This window comes from Dipodomys ordii, unplaced genomic scaffold (genome assembly GCF_000151885.1).
Source record: "Dipodomys ordii isolate 6190 unplaced genomic scaffold, Dord_2.0 Scaffold18, whole genome shotgun sequence".
In the NCBI taxonomy this organism is placed as follows: Eukaryota; Metazoa; Chordata; class Mammalia; order Rodentia; family Heteromyidae; genus Dipodomys; species Dipodomys ordii.
The window spans coordinates 11,630,186-11,655,998 of NW_012267234.1; the positions used below are offsets into that span (position 1 = coordinate 11,630,186).

The window sequence follows — 25,813 nt, forward strand, 5'->3', positions numbered from 1 at the left end:
AGTCTAGCTGGGGCAAATCAAGAATAAAATGAGGATGTGAAATTGACCATTGGAGTTGGCAAAGCCATGAGTGGTCTTAGTATGTAGATTTTTCTGGAACATTGGATACAGAAGCCTGACTGGTAGAGTTAAAGAGAGGATGGAAAGTGGGGAGCTAGCAAAATGGAGTTTTGCTATAAAAGGTAATTGGGAAATGGGGAAATACCTGAAGGTGGATGTTGGGGTCAATAGTAGGGGTTTTGTTTTGTTTGTTAATAGTTACAATGAGACTATTTAAGTATACAGTGAGACTAAGTATACAGTGAGACTATTTAAGTATAAGCTGAAGTATGTTCAGTAAGAAGAAACATTGGTTATTCCAGAGAATTGTGGAGGATTGATATTTAGCACGTAGAGAGGGGCAGAGTGAATAGGTTCAATGTGGATAAAAGAGTTCATAACTCTTCCAGGGACGCTATATAGGAGACACATTGACTCCTAAGCAGACCTAGTTTGCTCTGTTGCTATCTTCTCATCACAATAGAGGAGAAAGGCAGAAAGGCTTAATCCATATTTCTGCAGCAGACATCATATCTCTTTGCTTTGAAGTAAAGAACCATTGGCACGTTTGCACTCTTAACATGTGACCAGTATGAAATCAAGATTCATTCTTCACGTTGCAGGAATTCCTGTGTGCCATTTTCATATTCTTCTGCAAGGGTTTTTTTGCTGCTGTTGTTTGTTGTTGTTGTTTTTTGGTCATGGGGCTTGAACCTGAATACTGGGCACTGACTCTGAGCTAGTTTTGCTCAAGACTAGCACTCTACCACTTTGAGCCACAACACCATTTCCAGTTTTCTGGTGTTTAATTGGAGATAAGAGTCTCCCCAACTTTCCTGCATGGGTTGGCTTTGAACTGCAGTCTTCAAATCTCATGCTCTTGAGTAGCTAGAATTATAGGCTTGAGCAGCTAGAATTATAGGCTTGAGCCACCAGCACCCAGCTCTGCAAGGTTTTTAAAGTTTGGTGCAGGGACCAAAAAGTTGGAGGGAAGACTGAAGAGCATTATTATTCAGACAGCATTTTAGGATATAGAGTGATTTGTGGCTCTCTCCTAGAAGTGAAAGAGCATAGAATAAATATTTGGGTTTTCAGCGGTGACCTGATTGCTATGAATCTCAGGACAGCGAGGCAAAGACCTCAGCTGAAGTGATTGCTTCGCTTGCAGGCTGACAGCCTCCCGAGTTATCACATCTGAATTAATTCTAAGCCAGTAGTGCAATATATAATGGCATGTTACATCATCTCATATAATCATATTAAACGTGTAACTTCAAAGTATGTTTTAAACAATATGTTTAAAGAAGGTCATAGGTCTTTATTCTTTTATCAGTATAAATTGATTATGAAAAATACGTAATTCTGACTCAATTGCCCACCTTTTCATTTGGGAACTTGAAAAGATTGGAAAATAGCCTGATTGATATTTCAATCAGCTTCCTGGACCATTTTCCTCTGTCTTAATTTCCCTGTGAAACAAGGCAGAGGAAACACAAATGTAGAACAAAATACGGAAAAGAAAGACCAGCCACTCAAGATGGCCACTAATATGAGGCTGAGCAGCATCTTTGTTTCCCCCTCTGAAAACCTCAATGTTAAATTTCCACATGTGCCAGCTGTTCCCCAATTTATAATTCCCAACAAAGCCTTTGCTGGCTGGGTTTGCTCTCCTAAGGAAAATGAAAATAGCACTTATCTCTTTAGGATTTAATTCTAATCAGACCAGGCTGTTGTGTTGTTGAATTCTACAGGGTTTCTACAGATCAAATATTGTAGTGTCATTTATACTTCCTTCTGTCTGGATATCATAATTTCTAAGCCTGGCATTGCCATCTGGAAACCAGAATCAATTGCAAAGTGAAGAGTCCAACAACTCAGCTTTAATAAATTTCACGAGTACTGTTCATTGATTTTTATTACTCCTACCTTAGGATTTTTATGTTCACAATTCCCCTTGCCAAGGGACACTGTGTTCCTGGATCTCTCCTAGCTGGCTCCTTAGGCTGTTCAGGTCTCCATCCAGAGGTCATTTACTCAGAGAGGCCTCCTTGGCATGAAACCTAATGCAGCCCCTTGCCCATACTATTGCCTGCCCATGTTTCATTTCCTTTAAAGCCCTATCGCTGTCTGTACTTACCTTGTCCTATTAGCAGGATCAGCATTATTAGTCCTTGTACTAAAGAGTCAGCATATTGCTGAGTTTTTCTCATATGCCTTACATGAAACACTGTATTTGATATAAAAATTTAACAGTCACAGCTAAAATTGAGTGCTGTTTCCTACTCATCAAACACTAGGCTAAGTAAGCATGTTAGCTGACTAGTCCAGGTCAGGATCATCTCTCACTAGGGTTACTGCAGTGGCCTCCCAACTTGCCTTCCCTTTCCCACTGTAGTCTTCTTACACTGTTGTCTGCATAGCAGCTAGTGCTTTTTCTAAAACATAAATTGGGTTGTATCCTCATCAGCTTTCTGTATCACTTCCTTTTTTCCAACCATACTCAAGTTTTGTACAAGATGCTCAGTGGCCTGCCCCATCCCAACCTCTTGGCCAAATATCTAGCTATTCCCACCACATGCTTCCTTCCAGCCCTGGGCTCTGAGTCACACTTCCCCCAGACAGCCGTCCACCCACAAGACTTCATTTCATACTCACTCAAGTCTGTCCTGAAATATTGTCTCTGTTCATTCATTCAATACTTACTGAGCTTTGGCTAAATATAGGCCCTATTGTAACACTGACTATACAGAAGCCATGATGGACAGAGGCCCTGTTGAACAGGAAGTTATTATGGAGAAACATAACAAATGCAGTAGGTAGAATATGGAATTGGGACAAACCCAAATGGGATAAAAAGCTAGGGAGCTATGGGAGGGGAGGAGAAATTGAGTTTAAAATAAAGCAGTTTTTGTTTTCTTTTCTTTTTTGTCTTGTTTGTCTGTAAGAGGAAGCACAGAAATGGAGGGACAAAGTGTAAACAAATTCAACAATTATACTCACTAGACACTATGTTGAAAATGAACTATACAACTTGTGGGTGGAATACAAGGGGAAAACTGGGAGAGAGTGAGGGAAGGGTAACATTGTCCAAAAGGAAATGTACTCTCTGTCTGACTTATGTAACCATGACCCCTCTATTTTTAGCATTTTTCAAATAAAAATAAAAAATAATAAAGCAGTCAGGAGAGGCTTTGGAGAAGGACAGTTGTTCCAGAACTGAAGATGAGAGAGAGGTGGCTGTGAGGAAGTAAAGGGAAGCAAGTTTTGGATGGAGGGAGCATTCTGTTTAAAGCTCAGAAGGAAGGATCTGCAGCAGCAAAGATGAGCAACGAGGGTAGAGGGAAGTGTGGCTAGAGAAAGGACAGGGTCTCCATGGCGAGGCCATGGAGCCCTCGCCATCATTCTGCTTCTTTTAGCTTGTGCGACTTGGAGCAGAAGCACAACCTAAGCTGACTTATATAAAATTGGATCTGTCTGATTCTTGGGTGGAAACAGCCTTTGGGTGAATGGAGACAGAGTCCTATTAGCCCAGGGAAGATTGTGATGCCTAAGACCAGTGTGACAGAGATAGATGTGACAAGAATGGTCACACAGTGGATGTCTTTTGAAGTAGATCCTAAATGTTTGCTAAGAAATTGAGATGCAAGGCAATCTGGAATGCCTTATTCCTAAGCTTTTAAATCCAGTCTACCAGAAACATATAGATGCTAGCTAGTACTGAGACTAGAGGAATGGGGTAGGGGTGGAAAGATTGAGAGTTCAATCTCAGTCTTCATTTTTGCCCCTCAATAGGGCATCTTAATGTATACATTTTAATCAGGGGCTTTGGTTTGGACATATATTTGCATCCATGAAATGCCAGCTGGGTTGCTTTGTATGGTTTGGAATTCGGTAGTTGCAGAGAGAACTGTGGGTAAACAGGCCATGTTGTGGAGCCTTCCTGCCTATTTTATCTTTACCTTTGCTTATATATGTATATTGCATGCATATGCATTGTTCATTTGTTCACTGCCAGGTAAGGGGGAAAGTACCACATCCATATCTGTTCCATAATCAGCTACCTTGCAGAGTAGCTGGCGCCTGGGCACTTAATAAACTTGGTTGAATGGAGTATTACTGCTTCTCTATTCTGCAGCTTCATGAAGTCCAGTGCATGGCAAATCTATATGTTAATTTATATGTCAGATGTTTTTATTCCTACTGAGGCCCAAGAAGAGTTGTTAAAACAAAACTCTTTGTTTTTATACATGGATACTATTCTCTTTTATTATCTTTAAGTTATTATACAAAGGACTTGCCGTTTAACAAAGCAGTTTATGAATATGTCTTGGTCAGCGTCACCCCTTTCAGCATTCTCATTCATCACTCTCCTATCCACCTCTTCCTTCATTCTTAATTTTGTAGGACAGATATTGAATTCTTGACTGTATTCTCCCCTCTTCTCCTCTTCATTTGTTTACCCTTTCCACTTGACCTCAACCCCACCCCTTTCGAGTACCCATTTCATGATGTTTTATTTTACTGAATTTTGACTTTGCATTTCTAAGGAATTATACTATTTGAGTTTTCCCTTGAATCCACCAAATTTCAGTTAATACATTTGTATATACTTAGCTTCCACATATGAGCAAAAATATAGATCCTTCGTCTCTCTGGGTCTGACTTACTTCACTTAACAGGTCTTCCCATTTCTTTACAAGTGGTACAATATCATTCTCTTTACCATTTGCTATATGATTACTGAAAAGGAGATTTAAGTTCAAAATGACTTTTCATTTATCAAGATTGCCTTGCAGCTAAAACGTACCAGCACAGTGCAAAAGAATAAAGAAAAATAAACTCTGGTCAATTCTTAAGGGGACTATTACCATTTCCCTTTTGTAGTAAGTCTTGCTTATTGGTAAAGGTTCACTTTAACTTTTTCTTTGCTGATGTATCAGCAAGAGTTCTATCTAATGAGATGACATCAAGAGTGACTTTATTCTGTATTCTGTTGCATTTAGATACAAGACCAGGAAAGACAGAGGCCCATGGCCTCAACATTTCTATTTGAAATGGTCAGTAATGACTTTGCAAACTGGATTGTATATCAGTTAGCTATAGTGCCTAACAACAGAGCACTCCACAATTTAGTGCCTTAAATGATAAGCATTTATTATTGTCCACAAGACTATGGTTGTTCTGTTCTCCTGAGGCAGGATAGAAGCTCCGTTCACTTGGCTGGATTCTCTCTCTATGATGATCAAGTGGCTGAGACTAGGCTCCCCTGGCCCTGACTGGGAAACCAGGTTCTTGTCTTGGCTAGAACAGGCAAGGACACATGTCAGTGTCAGGATCTAAGGAACAAAACTGAGAATACCAAAGCATCGTAAGGCCATGGTCTGAAACAGGCAAGTAATAGAGCAATAGACTCCACTCCTGTTGGAGATGGATGCTGCAAAGTCACATTGTGTATAGTGTGGGGGTGAAGCTGGAACTGGCACAAATCTTTAATCACTATCTCCCATCCCACTTCCTGAATAGCTAAGAAACATGGGAAGCCTGAGCTATGCTATTGGCTTGTTGGTTTTTAACACTTTACCAGAAAAGGTAATCTCATTGAAAATATATTTACTTTGAGAAGTTTTCACTGAAATAACTGCCCTAAATTGTTTTGCACAATGCCTGGCATAACCATCATTTTTCTGGCATAGTTATCTTGATCTTATTGCCCCCAAATAATGATTGTACCTTTTCCTTCTAGGATTATGCCCATATGTTGACTTGTATAACTGAAAGAGAGAAGTTTATTGTACCCATCAAAGCTAGAGGTGCAAGAGCCATCCTGGATTTTCCTGATGAGCTGAATTTTTCCACTTGCCCTGTCAAATACAGCACTCAGAAGATTCTGCTGGTGCGAAACATTGGCAACAAAGATGCAGTGTTTCATATCAGAACGTGCAGGTATGGAAACATTCCTTTGACTCCCATCTTTGATGGACTATGGTTAAAGCTAGCCAGCACAAGTAATTTGGAAGAATAGCATTCTGGGTGGGAGAGTCTTGTTACAATCTTCAGCTGCAAAGTTGGGACACCTTACTAATGGAGTAATGAAGACTCCTTCTATGTCCTCAGAAGAAACTAAAACTCCAAGTTTACTATCTTACATTTCTTTCTTTCTAAAGCATCTTATCCTCTTTGGCATTTTTGAAATGCTGGATAAACTTTTAGTATAGAAAATGGCCCAATGGGCATTTACAAATTAATATATTACTTATTTCAAATAAGACTGTTGACATGGCAGTGGTCCTTTTTGGAGGCCTGTGGAGAGAATTCATTCCTTTGCCTTTTCCAGCTTCTTTGAGCTACCTACATACCTTAGCTTATGGCCCTCAACTTTTTCACCTGAAAAATAGGGAAAGGGATAGTCAGCACTTCACAGAGTTATTATGAGGAAAAAATGTAAATAAACATACTGCTGTACATAGCTGCTATATAAATGTCTGCCCTTTTGTTTTTTTTAATTCAAATAAGCTACTGCCAGTAATTCCAAGAATTTGAGAATATTTCATGGCAAAAAAAAATCAACTGGGGAGGTGGGGAGAAAAGAATGGTAGGGGAAAAACAAAGGAGGCGGTAACAATGCTCAATAGGAAATGTACTCATTACCCTACTCATGTAACTGTAACCCATCTGTACAGTATTTTTACAATAAAAATATATATGGGAAAAAATCAGCTGACCCTAAAATGGGAAAATCGTCCTGGATTCTTTGCATGGGCCCAATATAATCACAAAGGTTCTAGAAAATGGAACAGGAAAGCAGAGTTTAGAGAGATAGGATGTGAAAAGTCTCAGCCTGCTATTGCTGGCCATGAAGAGAAGACAAGTGTGGGATGAAGAGGTCATATCAGGAGCCCCGGAGCTAGTAAGTGATAGAGTTTGATTTTAATCTGAGTAGTTATGTAGTCCCTATAGTGTAGGCACCATGGGGAAAAAGTTCTTTTGGAAATCAGTCTCTTAGCATTGTTCATGGCACTTGTACAACCTCTGTGATCTCTGGCAAGCCTCATATCTTGATTGAGGAGTGGGAAGCCTGTTGTTCAGCTGGCTCACAATATCTTAGAAAGAACCTGTTTTAAAAATTAAAATAAAAGTTCTCTTACAACTACCACCATCCATAATTAGATTAAAAACTTCCTGTTACCTTGACAATGTTTATATGAAAAAGAGGATTTACTTTCAAATGTAGGTAGCATATCTTCCCAGACAATTTGGCTTAACTATGTACAAGTGTCAATTGCTTACGTAGTAGATTCAGGTAAATGCAAGGTAGTTCTGACGTTGTAGAAAAATATGTGACATTTTCTATCCATATGACTATGTGAATCATCATCTTTTCCTAGCACTGAAATAATTCTAAGATAAAATGGACAGCCAACTCAAAACTAGCTAGGAGTCACAAAGACAATGTAGCATTCCCACTTTACAGATGAAGTAAGGTATGAATAGGGAAATGACATATCTAAGATCTCCCAATAAATTAATATCTAAGCCTTGATTGAAACAAAGCTGGGCCAGTTCTGGGCTTGTTTGCAATCAGATCCATTTTCAGAGTTCCCCTGCTTGGCTGGATATCTCTGAGGGACTGTGTTATCCTTCCTGGCCTCCTCAGTCAGTTGAATTCCAGCTATGATGGGTGGAGATGTTAAAGGGGATAGAAAAAATGTAGACGTCATGGTATTTCTTCTTCCTGTCCATAGTCAGTCAAATCCCCAGCAGCCGCTGCATCTCTTCTCTGGTTCTAGCAACTGTTGGCCTGGCATGCCATGGTTCCAACTTCTACAACGTAATCCAGGTCCCCAGGATCTGATAACACTTGTTCCTTTCCTTAGAGGTGATTAACTGCTGCTAATTCCAGAGTGATCTTGCTATCTTAAGTTGGCTTTCCCATCTCTCCCATGTTCTAGGTAATCAAGTCTCTCAAGTATTTTTGTTTTTCTGTTTAGAGTCTTCATTAAATAGATGTTTTCTGCTACTTCCACAAAATATTTTTTCCCCAATCATGTTGACAGTTCTGTGAGCTGGCCCAAATCCTCCTAATCAATCCCTTTCTTGAATTAGACATAGTTGGCTTCTCTTGTTTGCCATTAAGAACCCTGAGGATGATAGTGGGAAGGATGTGGTTGGATTTGTGGGCACATCATCTATGGAGAGAGCCCATTAAAAATTCTCCATTCTAAAAATTGTACACATGATGCTCTTTTTCAGGGAAGGTTAACATGATTGCTAATAGAGCAGAATAGTGACTATAGGAATTTAGACTCAAAAGCTCAGTTCTACTCTTGGTTCTGTCACTCTTGGGTTCAGTGTATAGCTAAAAATAATATCTCAGGGTTAGGGACATGGTTTAACTGTTAGAGCACCAGCCAGTGATCAGATAATGAGTTTGAGTCCTGGTCTAGGACAAAAGAAAAAAGAAAAAAATATCTAACAGAAAATTATTTTTTAAACAGATCATATTTTCCCTCTTTGAAATGATGATTTAATGAATAGTTAACATTTATAAAATGGTTCAGTTTATATAGATTATAAAAATGAAAATGATGCCCTCATTAGAATATGAGGAACTGCAATGCAAGGACTGTACCTAACTCTTTTCCTTTGCATGTCCCAGCATTGAGCAACTGTCTAGGATAAAAAAGTGTCCAATAAATGTTTATAGGATGCCTAACCAATAATATATCACAAAGGCAAAGCTGCAACTATAAACCTTTACAATAATTTAAAATAAAAATACATGCTCCAAGTACTATAAAATGGGCCTAATGTTTTTTACACTAATAAAGGAGCCGCAATGTTTTATAAAATATCTAGACATAAACAATTACCATTCAACTTTATTACAAATTTGACCTAAAACTCCAGGAGGTCCCAGAATAACTTTCACTATTAAAGTAGAATTCATATTGGAAAAGGAAAAAATAGAAGATTAAGAAGCAATTTTAAAACCTCAAGTTAGGAATAAAAGAAGAAAAGCTATCTGAATCAAAATACGGATACTATAGGACCAATATTTAGGAGCCTGCTAAACATGAAATCCCTTAGATGGAATAGTTTTAATTCTTAAGCATAGCTCATGCAGAAAACAAAATTCAAGACTTCTTGTGGCTCATGACTTGTCACAAACCGAGTTTCCTCTATAATCAAGTATTTGGTATTAATGAGTGTGTGATATCAATTCCAAATAGTGTGGTAGGCAGAGCAATCCATATGCCCTTGAGGAACCATACTTTTCACTCCTTCATAAGAGCATTTTCTGATACTTGATATTTTCTAGCCTGTTCAGCCTGTTTGCCTTTAGTAAAATGAAGTGCAAAATCAAATTATAGACAATGTTTAAGCATGGGGACTTAACACACTCTATCCAATTAACAACTGATTTATTGTGAAAGCTTAGGCAGCTCTCTAAGAGGCACTGGTGATCCCAGGTGATTTGCTAACTACTGAAGAAGTTCAGTGTAATCTAAACCTAACAATTAGCACAAAAGGAGTGTATCCATTACCACTTCACAGAATTTGGATTCCTCCAGGTCGTAGAGATGTGACAGTAGTGTCACATATGTGACACATCTCTGTAAAATATTAGCTTAGGTTCTGCAATGTAATAATATCTTATTCATTTCAAAACTGTTCTTTGGCTACTGAGAAATATTTGAAAAGAATATGAAAGCATAATGCAGGAAGAAAAATGTTAGAAAATGGAAAAGAAAATATGGGAGATGTTGCTGTGTTGATTTCAAAGCCAGAAAATTGGTCTCCTTTCTCAACTTTTCAGATTTTACTGAGACAGCAGAAAGGAAACAATTTCTTTCTCCTATGAAGGAAACCACATTGTTTCATTTCCCAGTAAGGAAAGATTGTGTGTGTTTGTGTGTGTGTGTGTGTGTGTGTGTGTGTGTGTGTGTGTACTTGAACCTTGTACTTAGGTCCTGATGTTGTCCCTTAGCTTTTTTTTTTGCTCAAGGCTAGCATTCTACCACTTGAGTCACAGCTTTTTACTGATTTTTAGAGATAAGAGTCTCATGAATTTTCCTGTCTCGACTGGTTTCAAATAATGATTTTCAGATCTCAGCTTCCTGAGTAACTAGGATTATAGGTATGAGCCACCAGTGCCTGGCAAGATACTTGAGCTACTGAAAGTTGACTTCTTTTCTGCTCCACTAATAAGTTATAAAAATGAATGGATTTGATTGTAATTCAGTTCAACAGCCTTTTTGGAGAGGCTGTTGTGAGTAAAGAACTGTCAGTGGGTGGAGGATGGCAAATGACACTTGTCTAACAATATGGCTCCCACCATAGCTTGGGCTAGCCAGGAAAATGATGGATTTGAAGGCAGGCTTCCCTCCCAGTTCTTCCACTACCCAGTTGGGCAAATTTAGGCAAATCCTCTGCTATTTTTTATTATTAAGATGAAAGAATTAATAACTACTTTTCCCAAGATATTTTGGAGAATTAAAAGAATTCAGATGCAGGAATGCACTTCCCTCCATCCCCAATAGAGGATATACTTGGGAGTTATGTCTCCTTCCTCTCTCAGATGCTATGTGTTTTCTTTTTACATCTGTCTGTGCTTTATTTGGGGCTCAATAGCTAAAAAATCTTGAATGGAAGAGAGAAAAACCCAGAATTTTATGAGCACATATTCTACTGTGCACACTACTACACTGGATGTTTTACATATGCAAAATTTTTATTTAAGAGATGACTTTGAGTCTAGGCTGTGATTGGCAACCTTGGAAGGGGTGTGGCATGTAGGATATCGTGGTATTCTCATATAACTCCAGACAGCAGTTCTAGATTGTACATGTGGAGGGCATAGTCTAGTTAGAAGGTGGAGCAGTTGTGCTGCTGGGAGAGCTTTTAGATAGAGAGACCAAAACCTCCCACTCACCCTAGCCTAGGTAGCTTAGAAATTAACAGGTGTATAGGATATTTGGACAGCCATGTGTGTGATCACCCTGTAAAACCTGGTCGGGAACAGATTAGGAGGGACCCGGATTGCCTAAGGGTTGGAACTTTATCACATAGATTATGAGATCACATGAAGATATTTGAGCAGGAGAAAGATGTGTTGTGACTTGAAGAAGGTGTGTTATACATACAGTATCCCTGTTGCTGAGGGAAGGATGCTGTAGACAATGGTGAAAGTTGAACTTACCTACGCACCCAAACTCAACCTCAGCTTCATCTTCCAGTCCCTCTGGGCTATCAGTGAGGGAGATGAAAGCAGCAATGACAAAAGTAACACTGAGAACTTGCCAGGTGTAAATTATAAGCACTTTATCTATATGAACTCATATAGTCTACAGGATAACCCCATGCTATTCTTCTTCTTTTATTGTTTAAGAAGCCAGATTAAACGACTTGCCCAAAGTCATGGTATGGTTGGACTTTGAACTCATTCAGTTGGCTCCAGATACTGGGATAGTAACCACCACCCCTTGGTGCCCTTACCACAATGTTGGGGCTCACTGGATGATTGGTACTGGGGGTACCAAGAAAGGACAGAGAAAGGAAGGGTCAAATGAAAAAGTGAAAGGCAAGGAGATCAATGTAGATTAGACTGCACCAGAAAATAAACATGTCCATCATTGGTAAGAGGCCCCTGCAGTAATAATCTCAGGCACCACCCAGTGCTGCCCTTTCTCATCAGTTCTGTACCCACATTGCAGAAAGCTTGGGTTTTCTGAAATTGAGTTCATTATCTAAGGGAAGATTTATGGAAGATGACTCTCAAAACTGTTGTGATAGAAGTAAATAATCAGGAACAGCTTAGCCTGCCAGATACATTGTATAACACATTACTTTGAAAAACTAGCAATTTAAAGGAGTGAAATGGACCATGAAAATAATTAAACAAGCTGAGTTTCCTATTTGGAAGGAAGAACTCTGGAAAGTATTTAAGATACTTCATGATCAGATTCAGTTCCTCTCTAGACCTTACCTTCCAGGACAATTAAGTAAAGCTATTTCCTTTTCCTAAACCCACCCTCATTCCTTACAATAGCTTTAACCACTAAGTCTCTTATCAACACACAGAGCTGGTCCTGTTTGGCTTTCTAAATGCACTCTCTGGTTTTCTCCAGACTGTTGTCATGAGGCCTCAGCACCTTCTGGCTTCTGGTTGGGTTTTAGCTACTGGGAGTCCCAGAAAGCAAGGAGGTGCAAGGGGGAGGGGAGGAGGGGCTCTCTCCTTTGAATGCTCACAAAACTTGATTTTTGTCCCTTGTAAATGAGTTTTTGTATACATATTTCAATATGTCCCTTACTAAAATCTCCGTATCTGGAGGCCAAGGACTGAATTTTATGCATTTGTAATCATCCTAACTCTCTATCTGAACCTAGCAGGAAAGGCTCAATGAATGTTAGAAAATGGCAGCCAAGGACACAAACAGGAATCTTATTACATCATTTAAGTTGCTGTTTTTGGTCTCTTAGCTGTTACTTTAACATTAAATCTAAAATTCTTTCCCATTATGGAAGAAAGAATACTTCACTTCTGGAACATGAGGCTACAGTGTGGGGTATGAGTTATCTACAGAACTAGTGTCTCTTTTTCCTCCTCCTCCAACTCTTTCTCTTCCTCTTTCTCTCACATTAATAAGAACTGTGCTTTGATGGTATGTCTTCCTGTTTGTTGCAGGCCTTTCTCTGTGGAGCCAGTGGATGGAACTCTTAATGTGGGGGAGTCCATGCAACTGGAAGTCAACTTTGAGCCACAGAATGTGGGTAATCACGACCAAAAACTTATAATCAGTTATGACACAGGTATGCATTATTCTTTAAAGTGCTGCATAGTAAGAAAGGTTATGAGGAAAAGGTTATGAGGAATTTTGGCTGCATGAGCATACACTGAGTTCCACAAGGTAAAGAACTCAAGATGAAGGCCTCCACCCAAAATGAGATTGAGCCAGATAAAAATCCCAGGTCCCTAGCTTCCTCAAGACCTGAAAGCCTGAAGAATTCAAGCCTCAGGAAGAACCTGTACCCATGAATCTCACTGGAAGATTGAGGCTATTTATATATAAATGAAAATTTGAAGGTAATCAATACGCCATGGTTTTCCATTTGACTTACTGCTCTGTGTGTGGTGTGTGTGTGTGTGTGTGTGTGTGTGTGTGTGTGTGTGTGACCACGCACGTGCGCGTGCTACTTTGAACTTAAGGCTTTGCCCTTGCCACACAGATGCTCTACTACTAGAGCTGTATTGCCCTGAGCTCTCTTTTCTTTCTTTCCTTTTTCCCCAGAGCAGAGAGCAAATGATGAAACTTGTCAGCCATATGATCAAGTTGCTTGTTAACCCCAAGCATATATAACATCATATACTTCGTTAGACATGCAAAAGAATGAATGCCTTGTGGCCCTTATTGAGTGACTTACAAGGATGCTATGAAGATGAACACCAAGTTGGAATAGTGCATTGGATAAAGTTTAAATCTTCCAATATTTTAACAACAACAAGAAAGGCACCAGGGGAAGACTAATAGAAGTTCTTGGGCAGGGAAGGAGTAAAATAACATGTAGTCACAGTTCCAAGACATACGTCTTAACAGTCAGGGCATTGTTGTCCGGGCCTTATGTTCTGGGATCAAGTGGTCCTGGCTCCACATTGTCACCATAACAACACCCAGTCATTGGGATAATCTTCCCTACTGGTGTCAGCTCAAAACCACTGACTAAGGGAAGCCTAATTGCAACTAGTGTGAACAGGAGGAAACTTTTGACCCATGTAAACAAAGCACAGCTCATAATACATGAGGATGTCAGTTATCTAAGAAATTGGCACTATTTTGTACTAGCAACAGTGTAAGAGTTTCATTTGCTTTGCTTTCTTGCTTGCATATTGTGTTGTTTGATTGATCTTAGATATACTAGAGCTGTAAAGCCATTTTTTAATTTTTATTTCTTTAATGATAAATCATGTTGAGCATTTTTCATGTGCTTTCTAGCCATTCCTATTTCTACTCTTAAATCTGATGAGTCTCTTTCTCCCTTTTTTGTCTTTATTAATTTGTAAGTCTCTGTATTTGGACATTCTAAATATCAGTCATTTGTTAGGTAGATATATTATTAATCTTATCTCTCAGCCTATATCTTGCCATTTCATTTCCTTAATTACGTTTCTTGATGAGAACTAATTTTTAATTTTGATAAAATACATATTCTCATTTTTTTCCTGGTTCTGGGGTTTGAACTCAGGGCCTGGGCACTGTCCCTGAGCCTCTTTGTGCTCTCTACCACTTAGCTATAGAGCCACTTCTGACTTTTTCTGAGTAGTATATTGTAGATAAAAGTCCCACCGACTTATCTGCTTTGAACCTCGATTCTCAAATCTGGGCCTCCTGAGTAGCTAAGATTAAAGGCGTGAGCCACCAGCGCCCGGCCCATGTTCTCAGATTTTAAAGATTGTTTTATCTCCTTGCTAAGCAGTAAGCATCTCTGTCTCTGTCATCTCTCTGTCTCTGTCTCACTGTCTGTCTCTGTCTCTATCACTCTGTCTTTCTCTTTTTTCATATGAGCTATTAGCTCTTTCCCAGTCTCATTATTTTGTTCTGGGATACTAGTTAGAGTTTACTTCAGTTGGATGTTTGCTGCCGGTTTTTAGGGGATTCTTTATCAAATTAAAAAGTTTCCTTTACTCCCTAGGTTCTATCACTTTGAATCTTGGATAAATGTTGAATTTTATCAAATATTTTTGTCCATTTATTGACATCCTATGTGATTTCACTTTTATTCTTCCAAACTGGTGATTGATTTTTGAAATGCTAAATCTCTGCTATATTATGGGATATACTCAAGCTTTAAATATTAGCATTTTAATAAATTGCTGAATTAGATGTGCTAACATTTTGTTTGCGAGCTTAGTACCCAAATTCATGAGAAAAATTTGCCTATAATTTCCTTATTAAGTAAAGGTCTTTATCAGATTTTGGTCTGGCAGATCAAATTTGATGTAGAAAGATACCAATTCTATAAGTGGCAATTAGACCACTTTTGTTAATAATCATGTCGTATGACCTCTATTAATTTTCTGTCTCCTTTTTTTAATCAGATGTCAGAAGATATCACTCACATTCACAACTGTGCATATTGATTTGCTGTTTCTCTTTTGTGCTATCAATTTTCATTTATATATTTTGATACTATGGTCATCAATATATACGTATATATGGCTAACATAACTTCCTGTTACCATGGTATCATTATGACACATCTCTTTAACTAAAAAATATTAGCATACATAAAGTATCTCTTAATCTTTGCTAAGATTTTTGACATTAAAGTCTATTTGATCTGACATTTATGTAGTATAGAGCTGTCTTTTGATTAGTGTGGACATTGTATATTCCATTCATCTTTTTTCATTCAGGCTTTCTCTGTCTTCATTTAAAGTTTGACATTTGGAAGTGCACAAGTGGTTATTTTTTAAAAATCTGTTCTGAAAATCTTTCTTTTGATTGGACTCTTCAGTCTTTTTATGTTGAATGAGACTATTGACATATTTGGGCTTGACATTCTGACTACTAAGTAGTTATACCATTATAGCCAATAAAAAAATTCCTACTTGAATTTTTAACTAACACTTCTTTGTTATTAGTGTTAATAGTAGATGAAGTTGAAAATATATGAGTGCTAATAAATGTAGTGGTATATTCCTCCCACTTGGATCTCCATACCTCTGTAAGGTATCATTTTATGCTGTCCTTAAAACTAAGAATCAGAAAAAAAAATGTAACTTTAGATTTACCTGTGCATTATTGTCGCATGACGTTTTAAACCAGGGAATCAAAAAATAAAAACAATAATTAACCCTTTTACTCTCTTTAAAATATTTAACCATTGATAAATACATTAAATAAATTGCCTTTAATAAATAATAAATAAAATAAACAATAAATAAAATGAGATATTGCATATCTCATATCCTTTTAAGTGTTTATAATGTATTTTAACATAGTTGATATCTAAACACTATTAGTATATATAATTTATAAATAAATAAGTTCATATGTTGGTTTATAACTTTTTTGTCAGTCCTGGAGCTTGAACTCTGGGCCTGGGGCACTATTCCTGAACTCTTCAGCTCAGGGTGAGTACTCTACCTCTGGAGCCACAGCACCACTTCTGGTTTTCTGGTTGTTAATTGGAGATAAGAATCTAACGGACATTCCTGCTTGGGCTGGCTTTGAACCGTGACCCTCAGATCTTAGCCGCCTCAGTAATTAGGATTATAGGCATGAGCCACTGGTGCCCAGCAGGATATAATTTTTAAAGACATCACTTGCATAGGTTTTGAGAATTGGCTTAGCATGATCTAAGAACAATAGAATCCAAACTTGAAAGATCCAGACCTTAGATTTCACAGAGGAAAAACTGAAGTCCTAAGCCAAATACTTGCCCAAAGTCCAACTCTCAATTAGAAGTCACTCTTGGACTCTTAACTCCTGAGCATTGATTGCTCCATACACCACTGCCAATGTGTTCCTGGTCTCTCATTACAACATGTACCTCTTACTCCCTTAACTCATTGGCTTTAACATGTACTATATTCTCCCAGAGGCTCTAGATTTTGCTTTTATGTAAATCTTTGGAATGGTACCCAAAGTTATTTACAGTCCTATGCTCAAGGAAAGGCAGGCTGCATCATAAGGATGTTAAAATTTAAAATTTAATTTACTGGTGGAAAAGGTGGTTTCCATACTGGTGATTCTTATGTTGATGTTAGTGAGTGAATAAAGTCATTTCTGAAGATTACAGACAGAAGGGAGATGGCTTAGAGTAGTTCTCCTTACATGAAATGAACTGCCCATAAGGATATGTTTTCATCCGTATTGTGAGTTATCTATCAGTGTTCAGAATCTATAACCTTCCATCAGTGAAGAACAATAATGACTGTTTGGACACAATTAATCATGGAGCTTTGACAGGCAGCCATGATCACTGTCTTCCTATTTCACCAAATAAGCAGCTGATAGAACTTGCTGCAGCTGTTCAAAGTATGAATTGATTTGAAGGTGGAATTAAATATGAGATATTGATGAATGTCTTTTCTTCATTCTTCCTCAGACAGTGTTCTAGAAGGAGGAGCCCTAACACTTCTTAGCAGGAATTACTTAATTAGACTTCTCACAGTTGAATTTATTTCTTCCATCAGCTTTTGGCTCTACCAGACATATTCTTGATAAAGTGCAGCAAGGAGATTTCTTTGCTTATTATGATTTGAACCAGTGTCCTAGTACTTAAGATATTTCATTCAACTGTAATGCTTTACTGATATCTAATATTTTATTCATTCCTGAGCCAGAATTCTCCTTTCCCTCCCCTGTGAGTGTCTAGCTATAGTAAAACCAAGTTTGTTTAAGCAGCTAATTTTATTTTTAGAAATGACTTTCTGTGTGTGTGTGTGTGTGTGTGTGTGTGTGTGTGTGTACATATGAACACATGTGCATGTGCCAGTACTGGGGCTTTGAACTTAAGGCCTGGGTAATGTCCCGTACTTTTTTTTCACTCAGGGCTCATTCTCTGTCACTTGAGCTCCACATTTACCTTTTCACTGGTTAATTGGAAATAAGAGTTTCACAGACTTTCCTGTCTGAGCTGGTTTCCAATCATGATCCTCAGATCTCATCCTCCTAAATAGCTAGGATTTTAGGAATGAGGTATCAACGCCCAGCAGTTATCTTTTAATTGTTGTAAAAAATGGAGAAGAACCTGAATTTTTACAAGATTAAGCATACAACTACTCAAGGCTATGTTGGTAACAACAACAAAACAAAACCCTAGTTTGTTCCATTCAATAAATTGGAGAGGATTTTATTTCACTCTTAAGAGAGAAATAATTGGTTGATGGCTTTTTCAGTTTTGACATTATCAACTGAATATTGAACAACTTTATATAAGCTAAGAATTCATGAATATATTAGTATTCAGAACAGGACTTTTAAAAATGAAAACAATTGCTGAATATTAGGTTACTTGAATGAATATGAAAAATAGGAACACTGTAGTTTTTTCTTAAATGCCTAGTGAGGTTGCTGTCACCTTAGAGGTGACATTAACCACGGCATAATCGGGAAACAGAGCTGATATACTCATTCAGCATTTTTTAGCAGCAGTGTTCCTCTAACAAAAGGAAAGATATTTCAGTTTAGGAGTTGGGAGTTGGCAAGTAGGCTTCTCCCCCAAAGATGCATTGATGTATTATTATTATTATTATATCTAAGCATTTATAATGTTAGGACTTTGCAGGACAGCTTTTACAGTCACATATATATTTTATTTCAATATGCCTTCTAAAACTATAAAGAATTTCAATTTTTTTTCCTTGGAAAGGGCAATAAATGAGTAAAAACATAATATATCAAGTAATTGAGAATAATAAAGTTGAAACTGCTAAATAATATGCATCCAAATTTACCTGCATAGATTTTGTTTTAAATGTGTGCTTATTTTAATGAATGAATATGCACCATTACAAATACAAAATCTGAACAAAATGTAATTGTAAGACAAGCAAATAAGGACCTTTTTTACCTTGTTTTCTTTATTCGTAGAGAATGAAACACAAGATCCTAAGGAATAATAGCACAAATTAGGGCAATCCTGGCTGTCAGGGATTATTTAGGGAGTTGGGATAAACTTTCTATTAATTACCTAACAAGGGAAAACTTTCAGAACATTTGGTGCTGGTATTCAAAGGGATGCTGGAAGATGATGGGATGCAACACAGGGTCTTGCTTATGCTTGGCAAGCAGCTATACCATCCATCTATACCTCCAGCTTTGAGGACATTTCTTTTTAACTCTTTTCTTTTTGAGATGAGTATTCTGAGTCCAAGGGCTGATTAATGAGCATGTCTAAGTAAAGCTAGAACTCAGACCCAAGTCTTTGGTAACCCTTTAAGGCTACATTTTCTACAGATCTTCATAGCTTCTGGTGCAGGTTAAGAATAGCTACTTTGCCTTTACCACTAATATGCAGGTGAGCTCAGTCATATTGCCTCAATTCCATTTTCCTAATAAAAGAAGAGGCCTTCCAAGGAAGCTGGATTCCAGTAGTATACAATGGAGGTGAATTTAACTCAGCTATAACCAAGAAATGAGAGAAATACTCTTTCCATTAACTAAAGGATCTATGGTTCTACTCATGTATTTTGAGTGGTTCCTTTTGTTGTCTGAAATATGCTGTGTATATAGCTAACTTCACTTCTGCGAAGTTAGTTTTGTTTCCATTTGTTTTGCGTGATTGATAATACCAAAAAAACTGACAAGAAGTTATGAACCTTCTACACCATATATCTTTCTCCTGAGACATAATAAATGATTGTAGCTAACTCCATTTGTAGTGAATGGTGGCAGAAATTAAACCAGTGTGGGAACAGGCACTCCAAGGGCACAAATGGTGCCAGTGCAGAGCCATATCAGCCTTCTCCATCCCTAGAGATTTGTCTCTGCCTCCATCTGATGTCCTCTAGGTTGGAGGGGGGACCCTTTTTAAGGTTGTCTTTAAGTGATTGTGAAAAGCAAAGTACTTCAAACAGTTAGGTGACAACAGAAGAGTTACTGCATTCTTGTCTTTATGGATCTGATGATTAAGGAAAATTACAAACAGTAATATTAGATGGTTTTCAAAAATAATATCTCTTGCTATATTTTTGGGAAGGAACACTGTTGCTGTGAGCAACTCAAATTAATGACATTATTCCCTCTGACCCCTAGATATAAACAAACTTTTGAGTCTTTTGTCTCTTGATTAAATTGTAAAACAATGAACAATTTCAAATAGTCACAAAAGTACAGAAAATAATAAAAATGAATACCTGTTACATTTAGCTCATCTCAAAAATTTCCATATACATTTTTATGTTTTGGGTAATTAAATTGATGATATGTTTAAGGATACCTTATTGATCTTTTCTGATGCAATTCCCATATCTTTGGGGGTTTTTTGTTTTGTTTTGCTGTTCATGGGGCTTGAACTCTGGGCCTGGGCACTTTTGTCCCTCAGCTCTTCAGCTTAAGGCTAGCACTCTAGCACTTGAGCCACGCCACTTCCGTCTTTTTCTGCTTATGTGGTGCTGAGGAATTGAACCCAGGGCCTCATGCATGCAAGGCAAGCACCTTACCACTGAGCAACCTTCCCAGTACCCATATTTTAGTTTTAAGAAGAACTGTACTGGGTACATTTTTTAATGTAGTCTCTATAAATTTACTTACCCACAATCAAGTCACTTTAAAGTTTACATAAGTATATTATATGTATCCTTCTCCAACTTGTTTTTTTATTCAACGTTATATTTTAAAGATTTAAACATGTAAGCACAGGTTGTTTTGATTAATTTTAACTTAAATAACATATTCCAGTATGTGAAAATAGTATAAATTTATCTGTTCTCCTAATGAGTTTAGGCTGCTCCTATTTTATTGCTTTTATCATAAACTGGTGCACCAGGCATCTTTATACAAGGTTTCTCTGCATGTGAGTGTGAGATTTTGTTTTGTTTTTGGCAGTACTGAGATTTGAACTCAAGTTTTTGTGCTTTGTAGGAAGGTTCTATACCACTTGAATTAGGCACCTAATCCAAGACTGTCTACAAGTATAAATCACTGGTAACAATTTTATACTTTTATCAACAAATTCTTTATTTCTACCTCCTTTGCAATATATTATCAAAACATTATTGTCAATGTATAGCCTAGGGATATAATATAGCACAGTGGTAGAATACTTACTTGTGTAGCATGCCCAAGGTTATGGGTTCAATTCCCAACACCACCAAAAGATATGCAAAATACAACAGTGAGTTTTCACTGAGGAGATTATCAAATTTTACTCATCTAGTTTAAAAAAAAGTTGTGGAGAGGATATACACAAAAATATTGGCATTTCTTAGAGCGCTAGCCTTGAGCTGAAGAACTGAAGGACAGCGCCCAGGCCCAGAGTTCAGGCCCCACGACCGAACCAAAAAAATTGGCATTTCTTTCCTCTAAATGGCAAATTTGGGATTGAGTAAGGAGGAAAATGACATTTTGTTTTTATGTTATGCTTTAGAGGTATTTGAATTTTTGGCTTTATGGATTTTTAATAAAATGTTTAATTTTTTAAAAAATTTTTAAAGTTTAGAGTCAAAAGCTTGATGACTACTTTTATTTTAATTTTGAGATAAGTTTTGCTGTGTCCAAAGTGATGGACTTAAAGAATTAAAAATTTTACACCGAATTAAAAATTGCATAAATGGCCAGTATTGTATAAATGTATAATTGTATAAATGGCACCAGTGGCTTACATCTGTAATCCTAGCTACTCAGGAGGCTTTGATCTGAAGATCACAGTTTGAAGTCAGCCCAGAGCATTAAAGTCTATTGGACTCCAGTTAACCACACACACACACACAGACACACACACATCTGGAAGTGGAGCTTGGCTCAAGTGTAGAGTGCTAGCCTTGAGCAAAGAAGTTCAGGGATAGCACTCCAGCCATGATTCAAGACCCAGGACCAACACAATAAATATTTAAATAAGTAAATAAAATAGTATAAAGTGTTATCAATTTGCTGAGTGGTTATCTAGTTTATACAATGAAAAACAAATGTATTTGCCAGAAGATAAAATTCAAGGGACTATGTTTTCTATATTCGAGTGAAAACCTATGTGATGTTTTTATTTCCTTTGTATGTTCTTCCCCCTATAGTATATCCTCTGTTGTCACTGTACTTGATTTTGGTACCCTGCATCTTGTATATACATTTGTCTAATTGGGGGAGGGGAAGGGGAATAACAAAACGCAGAAACAAGGACACAGGATGACCCATTGTAACAATGATACCCACAAGACAGTATATTGGTAATGAACTTTACAACTTGGGGGGGGGATGATGAAGGTGGGGGAAGGATAGTGGGAAACCAATAAGGGAGGGGGTAACAATGCTTGACAAGAAATGTACTCATTGCCTTAGTTAAGTAACTATAACCCCTCTCTACAGCATCTTTACAATAAAAAAATTGAATGAAAATGTATGAGGAAAAAAAGAAAACATAAATCACCAGAAGTATTCACAGTATTTAAGTGGGTTTTTAAAATCTATTTTGATATTAAAGTGATAGTCTGCTGTGATATCACAGAGTCAAATAGAAGGTAGTTTGTAGTTTGTGTCTTCTTAAAAGTCCATGTACTTCATTTTCATATCTAGAGTCAAGGTAACTAGTGAATCTTGAATCATGTCAGGACTCAAGTGCTGTGCTGAATAATAAAAAGGCTTCCTAATGTTTTAAACATGTAGCTGAAATATAGTTTTTTATTTCAATTTGGGGGGGTTAATCACTACCCAGTTATAGCTGCATGGTGTGGTATAGTGTGTGTGTGTGTGTGTGTGTGTGTGTGTGTGTGTGTGTGTGTGTGTGTGTGTGTGTGTGGTTTTAATTACTGTTCTTTGGGGTGTGATTTGGTTTAGTTTTCTATTTTTGAAGTTATTGAATCTTCTCTCCTGATTCCAGTTCTTGACTGTATGTCAGTCCTCTCATGCTGAGCAGTTCTTTCCAGGTAGATGTGGTACAATAATTTTGGAACCTAAAAGGCATGGGCTGAAGGTGAGGAATATGATTATAATTCTAGAACTCAAATTCTCTCCTTGTCAGGAGATATAAGATGGAAAACCACTTATGAAGAAGAAAATGTCTCATAAGACCCATATCACCACTTCATGTTTATCTATTTCTTATAATCATGAAGAAAGATAGTTTGTCTTTCTATAACCCCACTAAGCACAGTACGTAAGTTTTCTGGTCATGTATAATCTTCAGATTAATGGAATGATGGGGACAATGAAATGTCTAATGCTTTCATTATGCCTAACTTCAGGTTGGAAAAAAATAGACTATGAATATCACTGTAGAATAAAACTTCAAGTGTTTGTACTTTGTTAATTCCCAGGTGAAACTGTATTTGTCTGTCTCTATGGAGCTGCCATAGACATGAATATACGGCTGGACAAAAATTCTTTGATCTTGGAGAAAACCTATATAACTCTGGCCAGTCAGCGGACTATCACAATTCACAACAGCAGTAACATCATTGCCCATTTCCAGTGGAAGATATTTGCTACCCAAGAAGAGGAGGATGGGGAAAAGCATAGGTTTGTAACAAAAATCCCTTACATGAAGCAACAGAGGATGAGGGAGCTCAGTTATATAAGAAAAAATCAGTCACTTTTTTTTTTGCCAGTCATGGGGCCTGAAATCTGGGCCTGGACTCTGTCCCTCAGCTCTTCAGCTCAAGGCTAGTGCCCTACCACTTGAGCCACAGCACCACTTCCAGCTTTTTCTGCTTATGTGGTGCTGAGGAATGGAACCCAGCACCTCATGCATGCAAGGCAAGCACTCTACCACTGAGCCATCTTCCCAGCCCAATCAGTAGGTTTCTAAGTTCCCTTTGGGAACTGCTTATCTAAAGAATCAAGGCAAGTTTCCAGGGCTCACACTTGTAATCCTAAAATACTCAGGAAGCTGAGATCTGAAGATCATGATTCAAAGCCAGCATGTTCAAGGAAGTCTGTGAGACTCTTTCCTCCAATTAAGTACCAAAAAGCTAAAAGTGAAGCCATGATTCAAGTGTTATACACCAGCTTTGAGTGAAAAAGTTCAGGGACATGTAGGCCAAGTTCAAGCCCCAGTCCTGGGGCTTGAATCTAAGCTGAGTAAGCCATGTGGAATGAAATGTTTTCCATTCTGGGTGTATCTCAACCTGGTTATCATTTAACAGTAATGGAACTCCTCCTAGACTTTTAAAAACCAAATATATCACTCTTCATAGTTTTTCCCAAATGAATCTACCTATATGTAACCCCAACCGAATTGACTAGCTTTCATAAAGAGTTTCTGAAAATAACCTATTTGGGGATGTCACTAATATAAATTTACTTCAGTGAAAAGCTATTTCCAAGAAATAGGATGAGGAAAATGAAGGACTTAGATATAATGACTTTATATTATTAGTTTTAGTATCATCGCTCCATCTTTGCAAACTGTATAATTTAATAATGATTTCTTACTGGTATCTTTAATATTCTACTTTTTGTAAAAAAAAGATACTTCAGGCAGTGGGAGAAATTATTATAACGTAAAACCAGATGGTTTTTAACTAATCTCATCACTGTTAAATTTTGAATATTTCTTTTTTACTGCACCCATCCTTTCTTCTTTTAAACTACTATTTCATTTTTATCTTCTTCCACCCTCTCTGAATAAACTTTTTTTTGCTGCTTTCATTGGAATTTATCTCAGCCTTTTCTATGTGCCTCTCCATTTCCATTAAAGATTAGCCCTGGGAAGCTTCAAAGCTTTGTTTAAAACCAAGTTAGGATGGGATAAAAATAAAAGCCTTCAGTCCATGGAAACCAGGCAGAAATCCCCCAGTGCGCTGTCCCTAATTGAATCAGAAGAAGCTATGACAATGACAGGGAGCAGTGAGCCAGATGCTTTGTCATTTACACAATGAACTTTAATCACAGCATCGCCACTGTGCCATCTTTAAAAAGTGAGGGAAGAAAAACCTTTTCCTGCCTCCAAACTCCATTTAGCCTTATGGTTTAGAAATGTCAGTGGTTTAAAAATCAGGAGGAAACACCACTCATCCACTGCTTCGTTTGTCCTGATTCCACAGCTGATGGGTACTAACTGGCAATCAGAGCGGCCTCATCAAGTGAGAGTATCAAATCAAGAAAGTTAAGCAGCAGCATGAACAGGTTTTTTTCAGTATCATGCTGTCCTGTGCACATAACCTTATGGTGGAAATGATGTATATGCTAAGAGGAGATACAGCTTTAATTTCAGCTATGTGTCTTTGTAACTGTATGTAGTATGTGTCTGTTGCCATGCCAATATCCAAGAAATATTTAAAGGAGTTAATTTCCACAGTTAAACTCATGAAAAATATGAAGCAATCATATTAGAGCTGTCAAACCATAGAGAAAATAATTTCAATCCAATGTGGCTGGACATTTTTCCTCCACTTCATTTTTTCCTTACACCCACGCTGTAATATTGTCTTTCATTATTCTTTCTTGTGTTTCTTTGATTTTTCTATCTTGCTCTTTCTGTGCTATTTCTTACATTCCTTTTGTGACAAGGGGACAATAGAGTATAACATCTTTATAACCTGTGTGGAAAGTGTAGGGTCATGGCCTTCTTTTAAACCATGAACTTGAAAACTTGTTTTAGATTGCTGAGAATACCTTTCTTTGCTTTCACTTTGGGTAACGTATGGCAATATAATTCATGTTTCCCAGAAGTAGACTGGTTTATCCAAGTAAAAAGTTGTTGAATGCCATGCCCTTCTTTCCCTCCTTCCTGTCTCCTGAGTGTCAGATGCCTAGGGACAACTGGAGTCATGAAGATCTTTTATGCCTGATCCTTTTTTTGCCCACCAGTGGGCTCTTGGCTCTCCTCTCTCTCTTGTTCTTTGAGACTTTACTAGCATGCATCAATTTTCATCTTATTTACCCTGGATTCTTGTCTTTGTGTAACTGCCACGAGATTCCCAGTCTCTTGAAAGGCAAGGCTATTTCAAAGCAGTTTATACCTTACTAAACCCTGAGTTCCTGTCTGTATAACTGTCCCTCTGCAAGGGGAGGTGCTCTTACAATGAGTGTGGCCTCTTCTTCCATGTCACAAATTGTCAGGTCGTGTCTTAGGTAACACATCAGTAGGAGAGGAAGCAGAATGTTCCGTGACAGCT

General features: G+C 37.7%; 1 protein-coding gene across 1 annotated transcript in view; it reads left to right on the forward strand.

Annotated features, from left to right (window-relative positions):
- Hydin (HYDIN, axonemal central pair apparatus protein) overlaps positions 1–25,813 on the forward strand; it is a 235,242-nt gene that overhangs the window by 15,106 nt on the left and 194,323 nt on the right. The window contains exons 5-7 of the mRNA XM_013012798.1: positions 5,783–5,982; positions 12,725–12,849; positions 23,012–23,213. Of these exons, the coding sequence (XP_012868252.1) occupies positions 5,783–5,982; positions 12,725–12,849; positions 23,012–23,213 (527 nt within the window). The remainder of the gene's footprint in view (positions 1–5,782; positions 5,983–12,724; positions 12,850–23,011; positions 23,214–25,813) is intronic.